The 21,746-nt window shown below is 40.1% G+C and overlaps 1 protein-coding gene across 1 annotated transcript in view; it reads right to left on the bottom strand.

Annotated features, from left to right (window-relative positions):
* The window catches only part of LOC145345344 (pecanex-like protein 2), a 220,115-nt gene that overhangs the window by 134,802 nt on the left and 63,567 nt on the right, over positions 1-21,746 (bottom strand). Inside the window, exons 11-17 of the mRNA XM_080193158.1 lie at positions 20,002-20,143; positions 17,447-17,589; positions 15,669-15,822; positions 15,551-15,583; positions 10,060-10,231; positions 3,982-4,092; positions 668-759 (exon numbers count right to left, since the gene is read on the bottom strand). Of these exons, the coding sequence (XP_080049284.1) occupies positions 668-759; positions 3,982-4,092; positions 10,060-10,231; positions 15,551-15,583; positions 15,669-15,822; positions 17,447-17,589; positions 20,002-20,143 (847 nt within the window). The remainder of the gene's footprint in view (positions 1-667; positions 760-3,981; positions 4,093-10,059; positions 10,232-15,550; positions 15,584-15,668; positions 15,823-17,446; positions 17,590-20,001; positions 20,144-21,746) is intronic.

Here is a 21,746-nt window from a genome sequence, read left to right as displayed (position 1 = left end):
AAACCTGTAAAAAACACAGTTTGGTCTCAACTGGAGTGTTGGGTCACGTTCTGGATACCACAATTTAGGAAGGATGCAAAGACATTAGAGAAGATGGAGAAAGGATTCATGAAAATGGTTCCAGGAATGAAGAATTTCAGTTACAGAAGCAGATTGGAGAAATTGGAACTGCTTGCTTTAGAGAAAAGGTTAAGAGGGGGAGATTCCTTCGAGGTATCCAAAATCACGAGCAGTCTGGACAGAAAAATCTGTTCCCATTGTTGGAAAGATCAAGCGCAAGTGGGCACAGATTTAGTCTAATTGGCAAAAGAAGCAATGGTGGTATGAAGGAAAACCTTTTCATGCAGTGACTGGTTAGGATTTGGAATGCACTGCTTGAGCAGTGTGTGGAAGGAGTTGCATTAAGCTATTCAAAAGGAAGTTGAATTATTTTCTGAACAGGAAGAATAATCAAGGCTACATGAAGAAGATGGGGGAGTGACACTAGATGAAGTGTTTCTTTGGAGAGCTAGTACAATAAGCTAAATGGCCTCCTTCAATGCTGTAACCACTCTGCGATTCATTTAAGCTTCAACAATATTATTGTTCCAATTTATTTTGGTTGCTGACTTTACTTCCAGTGGCTTCCAAATTAGGTTTTTGCCCAAACATCCAATTAACAGCTTACCTTTACTGTGCCAACACATAAAGCATACAGCAGCGATACAGCAAGTAAACTGCGGGAAAAGCCATACAGTGATGAGATTAGCCCTGTCGCAGCTGAAAGACACAGGTATTATGCATGTTATTTTATGGTTAAATGTCACAAATTCCTCCAAGCCAATAATCACCACACCATCCCCTCTAGTTAACACAGGCTGCAAGTTCCTCCAAAGCCACATTTCCCCCTGTCCTGATGGAACAGAGGTGCATAAGTAAACCCAAGAGATAATAACCAAATAGGCTTGAAAATTGCAAATGATTTGGAATGTAGATCAATGTGAGGTAGTGCATTTTGGTAGGAAGAATAAAGAGATAATAAGTATCTAAATGGGGCACAGAAGCAGAGGGATATGAGAATGCTAATACAAAAGTTCCTAAAAGCGGTAATGCAGGGTAAGACAATAAAAAAATCAAACCTAGCACTGGAATTCATTTTCAGAGGGATAGAATTGAGAAATCAGAACTAATGCTAAACTTACAATGAATGTTTATTGGACCACACCTGGAGTTCTGCTCTTCATTTTATAAAAAAAACACTGGTGAAAGTACAAACAAAAAACAAGGATATGTTACAACTGGGAAGTTAAAACTAATCAGCAAAGATTGAACAGGCTAGGGCTCTTTTCTCTAGAACCAAAAGTCGGCCTAATAAAAGTATCTTTAAATTATGAAAGGGTTTAATAGGATAGACGTACAGAAGTTATTTCCTTTTACAGTGAGAGCAAAACTAGAGGTCATAAATATAAGATAATCATTAATAAATCTAATGGAGGTATGATAACCTTCACCAGGCCCTCTGGGAATTAATGATTGATCTTCCTGTGGGACTCATTGAGCATCAGTTCCCTGATAACAAAGTTAAGACTTGCTAGGCTGGAACTTAATACCTTTTAGAAGGCTTGGGTAATAATGATGTTAGAGAGTAGAATGCAATTGGCTAAAGTATGTTATTAATGATTGATTTATATTGAAGATGATTTGATCATAACTAACAGAGGTGGGAACATTACATTTGAGAAATGTATAATTGATCAATCCATGCATTTTAACTTCAGAGTTATATTGGAAAGCTGAGGCTTCCCTGTAGAGAGCATTGGATTGACCCATGTTATCTCTCCCTTCGATCGTTGGTTAATATATATATGTCTTTAAACCGAGACACTTGCATGTGTCTGTATTGGCTGAAGTTTTGGCAATACCGAGCCTCCAGACAACCCTGCAACACGGTGGATACATTGATAGGATATGACGTCAGATGGTAGGGGGCTCATGTGGAGCAAAAAAGACCTGCATGGGTGTGTTCAGCTGAATGGTTTGTTTAGATGTTGTACATTCCCTGTGGCTCCATTTAAATAATCTAACATCAAATACACGAAGTCAGTCCACAATTAAATTGCACACATGATATACTGGAAACGACTTCCGTTTGATGACAGAGAAATCACATTGATTACATATTCTTATTGGATTAACTAGGAATAATTCTCTGTATTTTCTAATTATCCACTGCCTGTACTTTATTACTTGCCTAATAACAGAGAAGAGATAAATCAGTTAGTCCCAGCAGTAATAACCCAAGTCAAATGAGACATTATGATGCTGACTGCTTGCAGTTTGGAAGTAGCCCTGATTAAAATTAGAAGCAGCGACTGGGGAGGGAGGGGATGGTATCCAGGCAATAAGCTGAGGAAAGAAATGATACAGGCATTAATTCTGGCATTACAGGCTAATGGGGAAAACAGGAGAAGAGTAGTGATAGTTCTTTAGAGTTCAAAACAATGAAAGATGCTGTGATATAACAAACTTCTGAAGCCAACAGAATACAAGTGATTCATTAAATTGTTGCTATACTTTAGGAAGATGTAGGATGATTTGACAGATGTTCGTAAAATAATGAAGGAACTAGATAACGTTAACGTGAACCAATTATTTTGTCTGATGATGCTTGGGAGCAGCAGGGGTAATCCTTATAAATTATGCAAAGACATATTTAGGCTCTATGTTAGGTGATTGTTTTTCTATTCTGAGAATAATGGACCCCTGGAGCAGGCTGTCAGCTGGCACAGTGAACACCAAAGCACTGGATTCCTTCAAGAGAGAGTCGGATCTGTTTCAGGATAAAATGGAAAGGTTGGAATCATTTTTCAAATTCATTTATGGGACATGGGCATTGCTGGCTAGGCAAGCATTTATTGCCCATCTCTAATTGCCCTGAGAAGGTGCTGGTGAGCTGCCTCCTTGAATGCTGCAGTCCCTGTGGTGTCGGTATATCCACATTGCTGTTAGGAAGGGAGTTCTAGGATTTTGACCAAGTGACCGAAAGAATGTTAAGAGGGTGAGTGAATTGGAGGGGATCTTCCAAGTCATCGTTTTCCAAGGTATCTGCTATTCTTATTTTTCCAGATGGCAGCATTCATGGGTTTGGAAGGTACTGTCTAAGGAATCTGGACGAGTTTCTGGTAGTGTAAATCAGGGTCAGAGAAATCCTTGGGACTAAGGGTATGTTTACATTTATTTTCACTGTAGTTGGCCAAAGTTTTAACTCTTCTCTCATCTCTCCCAGGAGATCACATGGTTATTGATGAGATGTATTATAAAGTAAAGCATTACAGCTATGTATGACAGGTCGGATAAACCCAAGGGTTTCTTCCTGTCCATTATTCTCATATATCCACATACTTAGAACAAATCACCAGCAGAATATGTATATTAGAGGTTACACAGTACGTAAACAATAAATAAAGGCCACATCTCTCTTACATTATCCCTATAGTAATGACTGCAAGTTTGCAAAGACAGGGATTGCACAACAGGCAACAACATTTATCACACTAAATATTTGGTGACAGTTTCACTGAGTGATGACTCTATGCTGAGGTCCCATAACACAGCTGTTAGCACTTACATTATCAGTCTGAATACTGGGGCACAAAGGGCATCTCAGCAGCATCCATTCATGCCCTCCACACTAAAACCCACACAGCTGCCCCTCTAGCAGGACTTGCTCAGTGCTAACTAAGACCAAGATATCAAATTTCCTCTCCTTAAGCCATGGCACCCTATATTTACCCATCAAAAGAGGTGGTGTGCTATTTAAACAGATTGGTGGAAAATTTATTAAAATCACATGGAAACCAAAAACAATTAGTACTTGCTTTAAACATGCATCTTAAATTAGATCCCATCCAGGAATATACATTTCAGCCTGAAATATGTGAAGTTTTTAATTTGATTTTATTAAAAATTGAAAGCTGAAAATAAAACTTGTGTGATACATACCAGATCCCCCAAAGATGTGCATGTCTATTTGTTCCAACAAGTATGTGAAAAAAGTATTAATTTGTGGAAGAAGACCCAGTAGGAAGATGACAGGGAAACACTGTGTGAACCCTGTAACAGAAGAGAGGACATGGTAAGGGAAGCAGGAAAAGAGAACACAGTGAAGGCAATAGGAACAAAGGACATAGTGAGGAAAACTGGAACATAGGATACGGAGGAGGCAACAGGAATACAGGACATAGTGAGAAAAACAGGAATAAAAGACACAGTGAGGGCAACAGGAAAAGATGGTACAGTGAGGGCAACAGGAAAAGAGAAAACAGTGAGGGCAATAGGAATAAAGGATATAGTGAGGACAAAGGAACATAGGACACAAAGGAGGCAACAGAAATAGAAGACATAGTGAGAAAAACAGGAAAAAAGGACACAGCAAGGGCAACAGGAAAAGAGAAAACAGTGAGGGCAATAGGAATTAAGGACAGTGAGGAAAACAGGAATGCAGGACACAGACAAGGCAACATGAATAGAGGACATACTGAGGAAAACAGGAATAAAGAACAGAGTGAGGCAACAGGAATAAAGAACAGAGTAAGGCAACAGGAAAAGAGGGCACAGTGAGGGCAACAGGAATAAAGCAGGGTTTTTCAAATTTGGGTCGCAACCCACCACATTGAAAATGGGTTGCCAGGTATCCTGTTTAAAAAAACATGCAAAGTCTTGAGGCCCTTTTCAAAATAAGGGCGAGATGTGTTCAAAACATTGGGAGATGTTCTGCGATCCTGTTCAAAAGAAAAACAGGATGTTTTGTTTATAACACACAATTTGTAGAAGGCAATATGGCAATGAGGATCTCTCAATACAGACTTCTTCACTCAAGTGGAACTTCTTCACTCAAAGGGTGGTGAATCTCTGGAATTCTCTGTCCATTGAAGTGGTGGAGGCTACCTCGCTCACAGGAATGTGGAACTGAGCCACGACAGATCAGCCATGATCTTATTGAATGGCGGGGCAGGCTCGAGGGGCTAGATGGCCTACTCCTGCTCCTATTTCTTATGTTCAGACAATGACACAGTCAGCTTGAAGAGGAAAAGCTGAGTATTGCCAGATAGAATTCAAGTAACATGCACTTTATGAAAAGAAAAGGTAAGAGGGTGTATTTTTAAATGTACAGTAAATCCCGTTTAGATTGCAACTACAGCAGTTTGCCTGGTCAGTGGAACACGAGGGGTGGCCATTTTGTAAAAGTGTGTCACTGGAAAATAAGTTTGAAAACAATTGGAATAGAAGACACAGCGAGGGAAACAGGAGAGAGGACACAACCATAGCACCAGGAAGAGAGGACATATCAAGGACAATAGTGGCAAGGACACAGGAAAGAGGCAAAGTGAGAACAACATCACAGAGAACATTGCAAGGGCAACAGGAGGGAGAACACAGTGAGGGCAACAGTAATAGAATCATAGAACAACACAGGAAGAGCTCATTCTAACTGATGGTCCCTGTGTATTGGCCCTTTAAAAAACTGTCCAATTTAGTTCCACATAAACTAGCCTTTTCCCCATAACCCAGAAAATTAGGACTCTTCAAGTACATACCCAATTGCCTTTAAATGTTCCAATGACATATTTCTATAAATAATTTTCAGCAGTGGTCACTGGATGGCAATCAGGACGAGGAACAGTAGATGTTCTTTGTATGTGTACACAACCCGAGGGCCAACACATATAGCTCAAATATATCTCTTTTCAGCTGAGATCAATTTGCTTAGTCCAGTGCAGGAGTTAACCCAGGACCTTTCTGGTTTGTTTGGACCAGTATTATATCAGACAGTGCAACTAAGTACTATATATAGCACTTTAATTTATTGATGCAACTGAGAAAATACAGCTAGTGTTTATTTGAAATCTGTCAGCTCATACCGAAATATTCCCTAAGTAATCATAACATTACTGATGCTCAGCAGCTGTTAATGGCCCCAGGCCCATTCCTTTGTTCAATAATATCTGCATTGTCAGTTAATACCTATGAAGGAATAGTTGCCATGGGTATGTGGAACAGTGAATAACCAAGGGAAATGATTATTGTTTGTAGAAAGAGAAATTAATGCTTGATTTGCGAAGCCATAAGAGGACAAATAAGTAAAACAGATTGTAATTTTGTGAGTTCATCCTCTTTACAGTTGAGACCTGAGATTTTGAGATGTGCTAATAGAATTATGAGAAACTCGAGATAAATGCAACAATGATCTGTAATTTATGAGATCAATAGCTGTATTGTAGGGGATTCTAGGGAATAGAGGCACAGTAAGGGCAATGGGAATAGAAGACACAGCGAAGGCAGCAGGATTAGTGGAGACAGTGAGGGCGACAAGAGAAAATAAAATGAGGGCAACAGGAATAGTGGACAGAGCAAGGGCAGTAGAAATTGGGGAGGACAGTGTGGGAATACAGGTTACAACAAGGGAAAAGGAACAGAAAACACAGTTTCAACAAATTTATCTTCACTGTTCCATTATATGAAATACTAAGGGAGTGCTGCACTGTCAGAGGGATAGTACTGTGAAGTGCTAGAACATAAGAAACAGAATCAGGATTGAACATTTGGCTCCTTCAAGCCTGCTCTGCCATTCAATAAGATTGTGGCTGATCTGTCTGTGGCTTTAACTCCACTCTCCTGCCTGACCCCAGACCCTATGCCTCCTTTATAGATCAAAACTCTGTCTAATTCAGCCTTGAATATATTCAATGATTCACTGCTTTCTGGGATAGTGAATTTCAAAGATTAATGACCCTCAGAGAAGAAATCCCTCCTCATTTACAGCTTAAATAGGAGACCTCCTATTTTGAAACCATTTCCCCTGGTTCTCGATTTCTTCATAAGGGGAAACATCCTTTCAGCATCTATCCTAACAAGCCCTTTCAGAATCCTATTTCAATTAGGTTATTATTGTTTCAATAAGGTCATCTTATGTTTTTATACTCCAATGCTTATGGACCCAGTCTGCGCAGCCTTTCCTCAAGATAACCTCTTCATCCCAAGAAACAACTCGGTGAATATTTTTTGAACTGCCTCCAATGAAAGGAGGCTAAAAATAATATGCATTACTCCAGATGTGATCCAAGCAATGCCCAGCACAGATGTAACAAGGTTTCCCAACTTTTAGACACTATTCCCCTTGCAACAAAAGCCAACATTCCATTTAATTTCCCAATTACTTGCTGTCCCTGGATGTTAACTTCTGGTGCTTCATGTATGGGGACTCCCAGATCCTTCTATGTTCACAGCATTCTGCAGTCTCTCTATATTCAAATATTCTGCTTTTCTATTCTACCCATCAAAGTGGACAATTTCACATTTTCCCACATATATTCCAAGAGCAGATTTTTTATATCACTTTGCAGATTCTTCATGTCCCCCTTACAACTTGTTTTCTTATCTGTCTTTATATCATCAGCAAATATTGCTAAAATATACCAGATCCCTTCATTCAAGTCATTAATATAGATTATAAATACAGTTTGCCAATCTGAATGTGATCTATTTATTCCAACTACCTGTTCCCCGTTAGTTAGCCAACATTTTATCCACGACCGTATACTACCTCCAAAACCATGAGTTCTCATCTTCTGTAAAACCTTTTACATCACACCATATGAAATGCCTTTTAAAATCCAAATATACCATATAACGGATTACCCTGAATCTACCTGGCTTGTTGCAACCTCAAAGAACCCTAATAAATTTGTCAAAGATGATTTCCCTTTCATATAAATATATTGATTTTGGTTGACTGTATTATGATTTTCTAAATGTTCTGCTCTACTTCCTTAATAATGGATTCTAGCATTTTTCCATGGTTGCGTTTATTTGTACTGTGATAGTAGGCTAGCACATCCTACACATGTGCAGATGCATTGCACTGATAGGAGTTAGTGGGCAGAATTTTCTGGATGGTGAGCACTGTAATCCATTCCTACAAAATCTCAGAAGCCCACTGTCATTTCATGCTCAACTGAGTTCTGACTGGCAGTGGGTGAAACTTCCAGGGGGGAATAATGTCCATTTAATTTTAGACTCTCCCTGCCTTTCTCATACCGCGCCCCCCCCCACTCCCCCGGGGGAAGTGTAAATTCCTGCCCACTGTTTCAATGGGCCAAATGGCCTGCTCTGCTTCTATTTCTTATGATTTTATATTTCACAGTTGTATGGGCCTGGCTGAAATGGTTCAAATGGTTTGTCCTGTCATCATTATTTGAATGTGCTTGAATATTCATTTTAATGAACAGGGATTCATACCAAGTTCCATTCACTCCAGAGATGCTGATCAACACTGACTCCTGGCTGGCATTCCCTCAATTTTAAAATTCTCATCCTTGTTTTCAATTCCTTCAATGGCCTCACCCCTCCTTATTTCAGTAACCATCTCTAACTCTGCAACCATCCAGGATCTATGTGCTTCTTCATTTTGAAATCCTGAGCATCCCAAATTTTAATCATCCCATTGTGACTACAGCTGCCAAGAGCCTACGATTCTTCCCTAAACTTTTCTGCCTCATTGGTTCTCTCCTCCTTTAAGACCCTCCTTAAAACCAACATTTCTGAACAAGCTTTTGGTTATCTGTCATAATATCTCCTTATATGACTCAGTGGCAAATTTTGTTTGATAACACTGTGCGAGTTGCCTTGGGTCTACATTTACTACATTAAAGACACTATATAAATGCAAGTTGTTATTGTTGAACATGATAAGTCACATAATGCTCCCAGGACATTGTGTACACATATGGTTGGTGATCTAGGATTTGTTGCCACCAAGAGCAGATGGCACACATTTGCACAAATATTTGCAGATCCACACCATGAATCATTGAAGATTATTCTGAACAAACAAAAATAAAATTCTGGACAAGATGCACTTCATCTGGTTTTGTTTCATTTTCTGGGCATAATTTCTATTGACTCCGGTCACAAAGAACTCTCTGCACTTCCCTAAGGGATGTCAGTTCGTATCGCTTTTGCCGAAGGAAAGAATGTTATTGATTTCCTCAAGAAAAATCCTTTCACATACGTCTCTATGTGAATCCCAACTCAACTTATCTTAGAAGACACAGCAATATTACAGAGTTCACACTAAAAATAAAACCTAATCTGACACGTCGTTTGGCTGTACAAAAATATTATCTTGTTTCTGTGGAGAGTTAAATGGACATCAGCTTGTCCTCTTACCTAAAGCTACAGATAATAGTGAATGCAACAAAATTAGATCCATAGAGTTGGCAAGAATGTTACATACAGCTTGTAGCAACACATAAGAAATGACAGGCACTAGTTCCCAATAATAGCATACATATCTCTGACTGTTAGGCATATCTAGTGAGCTATTATCTAAGACATATATAGTTCCACCTTGGCATTTCCCCAATTCTTTCTGCACTGGGCTGTTTAATAATCTCAAAGGTGATAAGCAGTCAGAATCAGGGCATGCATTTTTAAACCAATTCTTTTGCTCAGTAGTAGCACTCTCAAATCCATAATCAGCTGATTTATAGACAAACAGGATTCCAAATAAAGACTGAAATTCTCGCAATATATTGAGAGACTGCTGCACTGTTGGAGATGCCATCTTTCAAATCAGGTGCTGATGAAAGGTTTCGCAGCCATTATTCACTGAAGTGCAGAGGAGCCCTGTCTGATGTCTAGTTAATAATTATCCCTCAACAAACAAATAATCTGGTCATTATAACATTAACGTTAAGTTGGGAGCTTGCTATGCCCAAACTGCCTTCTGCATTTACTACATTACAATAATGACTACACTTCAAAACAGCATGTCATCATTGGCTGTTCAGTATTTTTGAATGTACTGAGGGAGGAAAAGATGCTATATAAATGCATGGCAGTCTTTCTTTCTTAGTTCTTCCTTTTATTCTTTCTTTCATCAATTTGGAGCAATGCATTTATAAACATTTTCTGAATGAAGATGTGAGCAAAGAGACCAGAGCTTTCTAATGATTACTGCAGTAAGCACTTTAACCAGCAGTTTAATGGTTAAACTGTCAATTATACGTATTGACTCACCAATAATAAAATCTCTGGCAGTAGCAAAGTTTTCTGGAGATATTAATCTGATTCCATAGAGAGTAGAAGTTGGAAGTCGAGTGCATTTACTCCCAAGATCCAAAACCCACACAAGGCTACAGCAGATGGAAAAATAAATCGATCTGCTGTATGCCACAATTCTATTGTGTCCCTGGGAGAAACATTGGGGAAAAAAGACTGTTACAAAAGTATACATGATCTTAGGTTTTAATAACAGGAATAGAATACAAAAGCAAGGACATTATACTAAACTTATATAAAGCACAAATCACAGGAGTATTGTGTTCAGTTCTGGGCATCCCACATTAAGAAGGATAGACAAGGCCTTGGAAAGGGAGTAAAGGAGATTGATTACAATTGTACCAAGAATGAGTTTTCTGGCGAAGCTAGGATTATTCCCCTTAGAGCAGATGAGATTCAATGGTGATTTAACAGAAGCATTCAAAATTTCAGAGGGGTTTTAATAGACCCTTTGTCCTCTCAGACGAGACATTCCAATTAATCCCAATTTCCCAATCTTTCCAAAGTCCTGTAATACTTTCCACTTCAAGTATTTAACTAATTCCCTTTTCAAAGTTACCATTACATATTTCCAGCACCCTTTCAAACAAAGCATTCCAGATTGTAACAATTCACTGCATTAAAAAAACCCTTTTCATGTCATCCCTGGTTCATTTGCCAATTATTTTAAAGCTGTGTCATTTGGTTTCCAACCCACTTGTCATAAGAAATAATTTCTCTCTATCTACTCTATCAAAACCCCTCAACAGTTTGAACATCTCTATTCAGTACTCCCTTAACTTCACCTATTCCAATGTCAACAATCCCGATTTCTTTGGTCTCTCTAATTTCATTAGTGTGATTGTGTTAAATTAGCACAGAAGTAAACTGCATCACCCTCACTCACAGCTGAGACCCATAAATGGTAGCAGCTCTCTATGAAATCAGGACATTGGGACCTGTGTATTGTGCCACCACCTCCCTGTCTGAAATCAGTGAGGATCACAGACCGAACCATGGCTCTCCTGGTTGGCATAACTCAGCATTTACTCACTGAGATACTGGGGCAGCTCTCGAGCTTGAAGCATACAAACTGAAGGACACTATTCAGTCCCTCTGTTGTCAGATACAAACAGGAGGCCATTCAACCTCTCAAGCCTCTTACATTTGAACAGAGGCTATTCAGCTCCTTGAACCTGTTACACATCAACAGGAGGAGGTCGTTCAGCTGACTGAGTCTGTTACACAGGAATAGGAGGTCACAAATCCCTCAAGCTTGTTACATAGGAATAGAAAGAGGCCATTCAGCACCTTTAAGCCTCTCATAGAGTAACAGGATTATGCCATTCAGTTCCTCAAGCTCGATACACAGGGACAAGAAGAGGCCATTCAGCACACATTGGCTGGAGGCACTCCCTGAACTTGTTCTGCTGTTCAAGAAGTTCACAGCTGATCTGTAGCTTATCTCCATCTACTGACTTTGGTTTTAAAATTCTTAATACCTCTGCCAAACAAAAATTCATTGGTCTATTTTGAAATTTTCAGCTGGATTTACCATTCAGCCGCAACAATTTGGATTTATACAGTGTATTTCACAAACACAGGACATCCCAACACTCTTTACAGCCAATGAAGTGTACGCATTGTTACAGTGTAAGAATAGAATAAACAATTTGTGCAAAGCAAGATCCAAAAAAACTACTAAAGATCTGGTTTTCTTTAAGTGCTATTAGTTGAAGGATAAACACCGGCCAGCAGGACACCAGGGCAAATGCCTGTCCACTTCTTGGAAATAGTGTTATGGGGCATTTTACATCCACCTGAGACAGCAGATGGGGTTTCAGCTTAACATCTCATCTGAAGAACACCACCCCAGAAGTGCAACATTTCTGCACAGGTAAGTTAGCCTAGATTTTGTGAACAAATCCTTGGAGTGGGACTTGAACCCACACAAACATTCTGACTCAGAGGTAAGAGAGCTATATACTGATCCATGGATGACACCTCAGTGGGGGGTTATCTACCAAATAAAGGGCAGTAAACTGCAGTACTTTTCTCCTAGGATCCAGCATCTGCTGACTGTCAGAATTTGACGAAATGTAAAATTTCACTAAATTGGGTTGTTTGAAATTGGACTGTTTTAAAGGCTATGACAGTAATAATGCCTGTTAAGAAAAAAAATCACATTTGATCTTATCATTCTCAACTGAACTGCCTTGGGAAGTGTAGAATTTCACACAGCCTCTACTCTTACCAAGATTAAAGTGGCTTACAGCAATGTCTCTGTCCAATGCTATATTACAAAATTATAAATAATAATGTTGAGACAGTTCTTATTTTATTCTATATCTCTCTGAATAAACATGTATCACCTATTGTGACAAGCAGCATTGTTACAGGCAAAAGATCATAATTCATAAGAATAGGAATCAGATCAACTCTTTCTTGCTGCTGGTGTTATTCTACCTTCTGCACTTGACAATAAACTGAGCTGCTCTTAACAGTTCTCCCTACGACATTCTATAATGTGACATTAAAATAGACTTAAACATCCAAATCCCTATGCTACCCATATCCAGTCCTGTTCAACCATCATAAGAACATAAGAACATAAGAAATAGGAGCAGGAGTAGGCCATCTAGCCCTTCGAGCCTGCCCCGCCATTCAATAAGATCATGGCTGATCTGTCGCGGCTCAGTTCCACTTTCCCGCCCTCTCCCCATAACCCTTAATCCCCTCTCTTATCAAAAACCCATCAACCCGCATCTTGCCGACCTACACTGACTTCCAATACAGCAAAGTCTCAATATTAAAATTCTCATCACTGTTTTCAAATCCTTGCGTGAACTTTCCTCTTCTTGTCTTTATAATTCTCTAAGATACCTGTGATTCTCCAAATTCTGGTCTCTTGACATTCCTGATTTTAATCGACCCATCACTAGTGGCTGTGTCTTCAGCTGCGTAGACGCTAACCTCCGGAATTCCCTTTGTAAACCTCTCTGCCTCTGAACCGCACTCTTCTCCTTTAAGCTGTTCTTTGAAACTTTTGGTCACCTATTTTAATATCCATTCATGTGGTTTCATATCAAACTTTGATAACACTCCTACAAGGCATCTTGGAACTATTTATTATGTTAACAATAGAATATAAATGCAAGGTGCTACTGATTAGAAGCCATTAGCCCTGATTCTCTTCAGTTCTTTGACCTCTGTCAACTGTTGCACGAGGACTTTGCATTGTGGAGGGATCAGTATGATATGATTACAGTCTGATCAGGTTAGGAGCATTAGGAGGCCTTGCAAATCGGACATGAGGACAACTATCAAGCTGAAACAACATTCATTCAAAAGAAGCATCGCTTTTAAAATTATGGGACAGATTTTCACTTTGAGCAATATCAGATCAGCTTCCCATACTATATCTGTTGGTTATCCATCCCTGCCTGAAACACATCCCAATGGTCATAATTGCACATTATACACCCTCTGCCTGTTACAGGTCTACCCATTACACACCCACCCATATACATCCTGCCCATAATACAACACACTCATCGTACACCCCAGCCCATGACATATCATTTGCCTGTTAAACACCCAATTGTCATACATTTGGTCATTACAATACATGCCTATTGAAAACCTGCCCGTTTTACACCACACCCATAATTCACTTCTCAGGCATGTTGAACAACCCCATCGGTTACACAACCCTGCTTGTCAAACACTGCATTGAACACACTTAGCCATTATATTCTCCTGATTTGCTGCTTACATACTCTTGTCTGTTGTACACCTGGCTGCTATACACCCCTATTTTATACCCCTACTCATTATACATTGCTGCCCTCATATACTCGCCTTTCTAAGTTTCCCATTACATTTGCCTGTCATATACCCCATTTTATTAAAACTCATTTTACACCAGCCATTATATCTGCCTTACTCATGATACACCTATGCCTGTTTTCCTTCTTCATTGAACGTGCTACCTCTACATATGGAGCATTTTAGGAATAACTATAATATGACTTAATTCTCAACAACACCATTGAGCTCTGCAAAACATAAGCCCCTATCCATTCCTCCAAAAGGTGCACACAAATTTATTTTCTGCACACCATCAGAATATTTGCTACTTTCTTTTGAGTTTCACATTACTGCTCAGGATGTAGGGTTAGCTAATGAAAGCGAATCAGATTACATACAACACCAGGAGAAGAGGGAAAATCAAGGTTATGATAATTCAAAGTATTTCTTGACCAGAAGTTGTGAATCCAAGCCCCAGCATGCCGTGTTAAGAAACTGAATTCCATAAATCTGGTGATTTGAGAGTTGTCAGCAGATCAAACCCATCTGGTTCATTACAGTCTTCAGGAAGGGAACCTGATCTCCATATGCAGTTGGATTCTACCTCTGATACCTTACATGGTTGGTTAATCTGCACTGAGGGCAATATGGGATGGTCAATAAATGCAGTCTTGTCAATCACCTACACTGAGGATTGATTGCCAATGCTCCAGGATTGTCCTGGAGCCTTTGGAAGCCAGAGAGTCCTCTCCTGAACACAGCTGCGAGCCAAATATGATGTGGATATGCCGGCGTTGGACTGGGGTAAACACAGTAAAAAGTCTGACAACACCAGGTTACTTGAACAGCAGGTTAGGTGTAACGATTCGCATTCTGATCAGTAATCTGTAAACTGTCTGTGCTTTATATGCTCTGTCTGAGGCCAGAACTCTCCATTCACCTGATGAAGGGACTAACCCCGAAAGCTAGTGAGTGTACTATCAAATGAATCGGTTGGACTTAAACCTGGTGTTGTCAGACTTTTTACTGTGCGAGCCAAATATCCAGGAGAAAATCAGGGTTTGGGGGTGATGATTAAAATTTGTGAAGTTTTCAAAATGAATTATTAGAAAATAATGGTTGTGAGCAATCAAACTATGTAAAAAGGGAATTCAGACTTTTTGATTGGCATCCAAAAATCATCAAATTGCATAATGAAGTGTCTGCACACTTTACAAATGGCTGGGAAGTCACATATCGCAAGGATGGATATGTCAGTGAGCAATAATGGAAATATTGTGGGGGTGAGGCACCGTGAAGACAGATGTGTCAAATGACCAATGGCAGAGGTGTGAGGATGGAGTGGTTGGAGGCAGATGATCATGTGATGACACCTGTAGGACAATGTCTAACCAGAGTTTTCAACCCCACCCTGAAGCTGGCAAGTCTATCTTGGATCATCATGTGTTGGGAAATGGCCTCAATCTAACAGGGGTCTGCAGGACAATTACATCAGCCAGAAAGTGATTTACTGGAACTGGGTAAGTGGTTGAGGCCAAGAATAAGCTAGATAGTGTCATGGGAAGGTAGTAGGATTGTCATTCTGGAAGGGCTAAATCACATGGAGTCATTGGGTTGAAGTCTAGGCATTTGCCCTTCAAAACTGGTTTTCATAACTCACGTGTACAGGTGATGCAGGATCAGGCTGAGCACTCTGAAACAGGACAAGAAAAGAGTCATCAAGACCTGTGACACATTACCAGCATTAAAATTGGACAGGACACAATGTTTACACTTACTTTTAACAAGGAATATTGACAGCTTGCAATAACCAGGCAGAAGTGGAAGACTGACAGGTCCTTGAAAAATCCTTGGTTAAGGAGATTGAATCCGAGAAGGGCAACAAGAACAGCCAAGCAAACTGCTAGCACGTTTTCCCCAATTTCTTGATTCCTGTGAAAATATAATACATGTTATTTGAACGTTGCTCATAAATTAGTTTAAATGGAAGCTTTAGTTTGCTTAATATACACTGGAGGAAACACATGGCAATTTGGAAACAGGTGGAGTGAATCTCCTCTGTCGTTCTCCTGATTAGCCACTAAAAAATCAATGGTAACTATTTTTAACGCAGTGTACCTGGAGTTATGGCAGCTGATTGAGAGAACCATGGGTAAAATTGCCAGTGGGAGTTACCACATGGATTCTGTGATTGTTGCATGACTCAGCACATCAGAAAATCTGTGGCTCATCTAGACCTAGTAATTGCAAATGATCCAAACAATACAGGGATGTGGGAGTTATGGCACACTGACAGGGCAGTGACCACTGAATGATTTAACCCTGGTCTTCAATTCAATGAAACCAAAGATACAGGAGCTAGGTATTGCCCATTACTTTAAATGGGCTTAATTTAAAAGTATAAAGGAACAACCTCAACAAATTGCTAAGGGAAGATTAGTGTTCAACAACACCTCAACAGAGAATAAAATGGATCACCATTAAATGTATAATACTACCCATGCATGATATTGGAATATGAAAATCAAACTGGATGAGAAACAGAAAATGACTACTTGCTAGAGGAATTGCATTGTAGGGGACTACTCAGCGGGTGGCATTGAGTAAGGGGGGTTAAGTGGGGGAGGGAGGGGTGGAGTACAGATAATTAACAGGGAAAGACTAGAGAAAGTTAGATCTTGAAAGGAAATGTCAAAACGATGACCTCACTGACATTTACAAGATAGTTGGTTCCTATATTTTTGATTTTACTGAATTTCCAATCAAACTAAGTCATTCAGTTGTCACCGCCTGTCAGTGTGCCATGACTTCAACATCCAGTGTGCTGTTTGGATCATTTACAATGAACAGGTTTGGATGGGCAATGCCTTTTGTGGATTTTGTAATAAAGTGAGTAATTGAACAATCAAACGATCCATGTGGCAGCTCCCAGTGGAAGTTTCCTCAGTCAGCTGCCATAACTCTGCCATTTTATGGATACATTAATGTAGAAACTTGCTTTACATTAACTCCAGTTCCAACTGGTACAAGGGATCAGAAGTTTAAATTAGTAAGTTCAGGATAGCTATCATGGTATCAAGCTTGAGTGTCATGGAGCTGCACACACCCAGGCAAGTGGAGAGTATCCATCATATCCTGGCTTGATCTTTGCAGATGGTGGACAGGCATTGGGGAATCAAGATGTGAATTACTTGCCTCAGAGGTTCCAGCCTCTGACATGTTCTTGAAGCATAGCATTTATATAGTTGCTCCAGTTCAGTTTCAGTCAATGCATGTTGATGGGGGAGGGGGCAGGGTGGGGCGGGGCAGGGAGTTAGGCGATGATAATCCCATCAAATGTCAAAATCGATTCTCTCTTGTTGGAGATGAGCATTGCCTGGGACTTGTGTGGCACGAATATTTCTTGTCACTTACCAGCCCAAGCCTGGATATTGTCCAGGTCTTGCTGCACATGAACAAGGACTGTTTCATGTGCAACATCATCATTTCTTATGGACTGTAACAATGCAGAGTTCTATGAAGTGATAGAAACTTTAAAAGCCAAGAAGATAAATACCTGTCAAGTAAAGTCAATAAAGCCAGGCGATCATAACAAATTTCCACCCACTTGCCAGGTAAAATCCAAAACCTGTAGGACTGTTTGCAGTTGGGCTTTTCCTCTATTACTTTAACAGTTGATTCACGATTCACAGCCCCTCCCTTCAGAGATAAAAGGATATTTATATAAGCAAAAAATTAGAACAACCATCCAAAATACACAGCTAAGCCTTCTCTACATGGCTCATTGAATTTTACTTTACCCATATTAGCTGGAAATGAAATTGTTCTATGTCAGCTACTGATAGGTCATTTCTCCTAATTAGAAGGAGGGGTCACAGGGTCAGGATAAGTGGTCAGCCATTTATGGCACAAATGCGGAAAAACTCCTCACTCAGAGGGTTCTAAAATTTTGGAATTCTCTGCCTCAGAGGGCCTGCTAATTCTTAGTTGTTTAATAAATTCAAGACTGAAATCAATAGATTTTTGGACATTGAGGGAATTAAGAGATTTGGGGATAGTGCGAGAAAGTAGACTTCCATTTTAATTCACAGGAGATTAAACGTGACGCGTGGTCTGTGATTCAGTCCCTATTCCGTAGGGAGGCAACTATCTGCTGCAAAAGCCCCATCTCACCAACAAATAGAACTTGAGATATTATGTCCACACTTGTCTCATACTGCTCAACCAAATCAAATGCCAGCTTGTTATGGTACTTCTATTGGAATTGGGGATGGTGAGATGTAAAGTGTCTGATTGGGATCTAGTTGGCTTCAAATGATGATTGGGACAGAATTGATTCTCAGAAAATCCACACTGATCTGGCTAATATCATAGTACCAATGAATCCCTACAGTGCAGAAGGAGGCCATTCAGCCCATCAAGTCTGCACTGACTCTCTGAAAAAGCACCACACCCAGCCCCCCTCACCCCTATCCCCTTAACTCCACACATTTACCATGGCAAATCCACATAACCTATACATCTTTGGACACTCAGGGATAATTTAGCATTGCCAATACCTTCTCATTTTTGGACTCAGAGGGTTGATCTACATCACAAGAAATTGGATTCTTCCTGTTTGACTCCAGATATGTCAACAGCTTGATGAGTAGAGAGATTCTATTTCGGAAGCCTTCAATCCTCTGTGCTGGGAAAGTATGGTGATCTTAACAGGTTAACCTATAACTGGGATATAGCAGGGATCAGTGCTAGGACCCCAGCTATTCACAATATACATTAATGGTTTAGATGAGGGAACTAAATGCAATATCTCCAAATTTGCAGATGATACAAAGCTGGGTAGGAGAGTGAGCTATGAGAAGGATGTACAGATGCTTCAGTGTGATTTGGACAAGCTGAGTAAGTGAGCAAATGCATCGCTGATGCACTATAACATGGATAAATATGAGATTATCCACTTTGGTAGCAAAATCAGGAAGACAGATTATTATCTGAATGGCTATAAATTGAGAGAGGGGAATGATACCTGGATGTCTTTGTATACCAGTCACTGAAGGTAAGCATGCAGGTGCAGCAAGACAAATGGCATGTTGGCCTTCATAGTGAGTGGATTTGAGTACAGAAGCATGGATGTCTTGCTGCAATTAGACAGGGCCTTGGTGAAGCAACACCTGGAAAACTGCAAGCAGTTTTGGTTTCTTTATCTGAGGAAGGCTGTTCTTGCTATAGAAGCAGTGCAACAAAGGTTTTCCAGACTGATTCTTGGGATTGAGATCTGAAGTATAGGGAGAGATCGAGTCGGTTCAGATTATATTCATTGGAGTTCAGAAGAGGAGGGATCTCGTAGAAACCTATAAAGTTCTAACAGGACTAGAGGCAGGAAAGCTGCTCCCGATGGTGGGGCAGTCCAGAACCAGGGATCATAGTCTAGGCATAAGGGGTAAACCTTTAGGACTGAGATGAGAAAAAATTTCTTCACCCAGAGAGTGGTGTGCCTATGGAATTTGCTACCGCAGAATGCAATTGAAACCAAAATATTGTATGCTTTCAAGGAGTTAGATACAGCTCTTGGGGTAAAAGAGGTCAAAGGATATGAAGAGGAGGCAGGAAGATGCTTTTGAGTTGGATGATCCAGGCAGTCCGGATATAAGATAGTTTGTCACGGTTATACACAAAGTGACATTAAGTCAAGGGGCCCACACTGATTACCACACTTGCTTACAAAAGTTAACCGATTCCGTTTATGTTTTGTGTTCTTTTAATGAAAGCTGTAATTAAGGAAAGGAAATTTTTAAAAATGGAAACGCTGAAAATACAGCAGTCCAGGCAGAATCTGTGAGAGAGGAACAGAGTCAATGAACATGTCTGACCTGCTCTACGTTATTTCAAAGTTTCAGCATTTGTGGCATTTTTGCTTTGAAGGATGAATTTTAATATTGGAATGCATATCTCAAATTGTAAAAGGTATATTTAACTTCTAGCATTTTGAAATTAGTTGTCAAGATAACATCCTTATGTATATCTTCACTGAAATTGGCAGCCCATCTTCAATTATTTTGTTTCGACACAATGAGATATTTGGCATTAATTTCTGCACGGCCCATTGCCTACCTGCCGTGCTTCTGAATATCTTCTAATTCGCATTCTCTGCAATACAACTGGCTGTTGTTGATGGGGTGGCTCATCTATCGTTTCCTCTGCCCCGTTGTGGCCATCTGCTGAAGGATAACTGTGGGAGTTGGGCTGATGATCCCTGAAGTGAAAAACATGTGAAGAGTGATGCTATCTAGACTTCTGCTGCTAACCACACATTAAAGGCCCATTGCCATTTAAACGCACACTTTTTTTTAAAATAGAGTTCTTGCATTTAATTACAGAACAGAAAAATAAGGCACAATATTATCGAGGTAATCATTATTGAGGTAAATCTGAGGAGCTTGCAATTTCTTGGTGTCCCATAAGGCTGATTGTTGATTCACCTGGGGAGATTAGATTGCATAGAATGAGTAACACAGCAGAGTGGTTGAGAGTGTAAGAGAGAGCAACATAAAAGTGAATACAGAAATGAAGCAAATTTTTTAAAATGAAGTAGAGAAAACCAAAAGCACGCCTAAAGACAGATTTTTATATTTGGAATCATATAATATTACAGAGCAGTAGGAGGCCATTCGACCAAACATGCCTGTGTCAGTTTTTTGAAAGAGCTATTTAATTACTTCCACACCCCCGCTCTTTACCTACAGTCCCTGCAATTTATTTCTAATGTATTTATCTACTTAGCTTTTGGAAGTCACTATTGAGTATGTCTCCATCACCATTCTGGGAAATGCCTTCCAGATTACAATTTACAATTGCCTCTGGTTGTTTTGTCTATGTCCTCTAATTACTGACCATCCTGCCAGCGGAGACGTTTCTCCATATCTACTGAATCAAAACTCCTCTCAAAATTTTAAAATCCCCTACAGTTAGCCTAGGAGAACTGTGATCACACCTTTCCTGAAACTGTGTTCCCCATTTCACTCTAGCCCCAGACATGACCTAGTCATTATAAACACCTGTTCCACCAGAAGGACAAGCAAAAGATCTCATGGCAACAGCCCTATTCCAAGCACTGGCACCTGACTATATCATCATCTGAGCAAGGGATTGGAAAGAATTCCACATCACCTGCTCATGACTGAAGCCAATGACTGCTGGACTGACTACTGACTAATCTGCTCTGCCATCTCCATCACGCTGGCATGTAACTGGCAGAGGCAGAAAAAAACTTTGCTGCATGAGACTCAATGTCAGCTCTCCGAGGACTCCTCAACCAAGGTGTAGACTTCAATGCAAATGCTCTTGACAATATCCAATAACACACTACCTGACACCATCTGAGCACAACCCCAATTTGCCATGAGGTCAAAAGAAACATCTGACAGCTGAAAACAACAAGGCTCTAAAACAGATGGAATCCCCACTGAAATATTACAATGTGATGGCGAGGCATTCTTGACAAGAATTCACTACCTCATCTCCCTTGTCTGGAAGAACAGTGCATGTTGGAAGATCTCAGAGATGCCTTAATTGTGATTGTCTTCAAGAAAGGAGGCAGGTCTGACTGCAGAAATTACAGATTGATCTTCCTACTCTCTGCTACAGGAAAGGTCACTGTGAGAATCCTCCTCAACTGCCTCTCAGTGGTTGAAGAGCTTCTCCCCGAGTTTCAGTGTGGCTTCTGACCATCAAGAGGCACAATGGACATAATCTTCGGTGCGCGGCAAATCCAGGAAAAGTACAGGGAGCAACAGCAACCTCTACAGATGGTCTTCTTATGTCTGGCATGGGCCTTCAACTCTGTCTACCATGAGTGA

The sequence above is a fragment of the Carcharhinus amblyrhynchos genome, chromosome 7 (assembly GCF_965287045.1).
Source record: "Carcharhinus amblyrhynchos chromosome 7, sCarAmb.v2.hapA, whole genome shotgun sequence".
NCBI lineage: Eukaryota > Metazoa > Chordata > Chondrichthyes > Carcharhiniformes > Carcharhinidae > Carcharhinus > Carcharhinus amblyrhynchos.
This window is presented reverse-complemented; position numbering and strand designations above follow the sequence as displayed.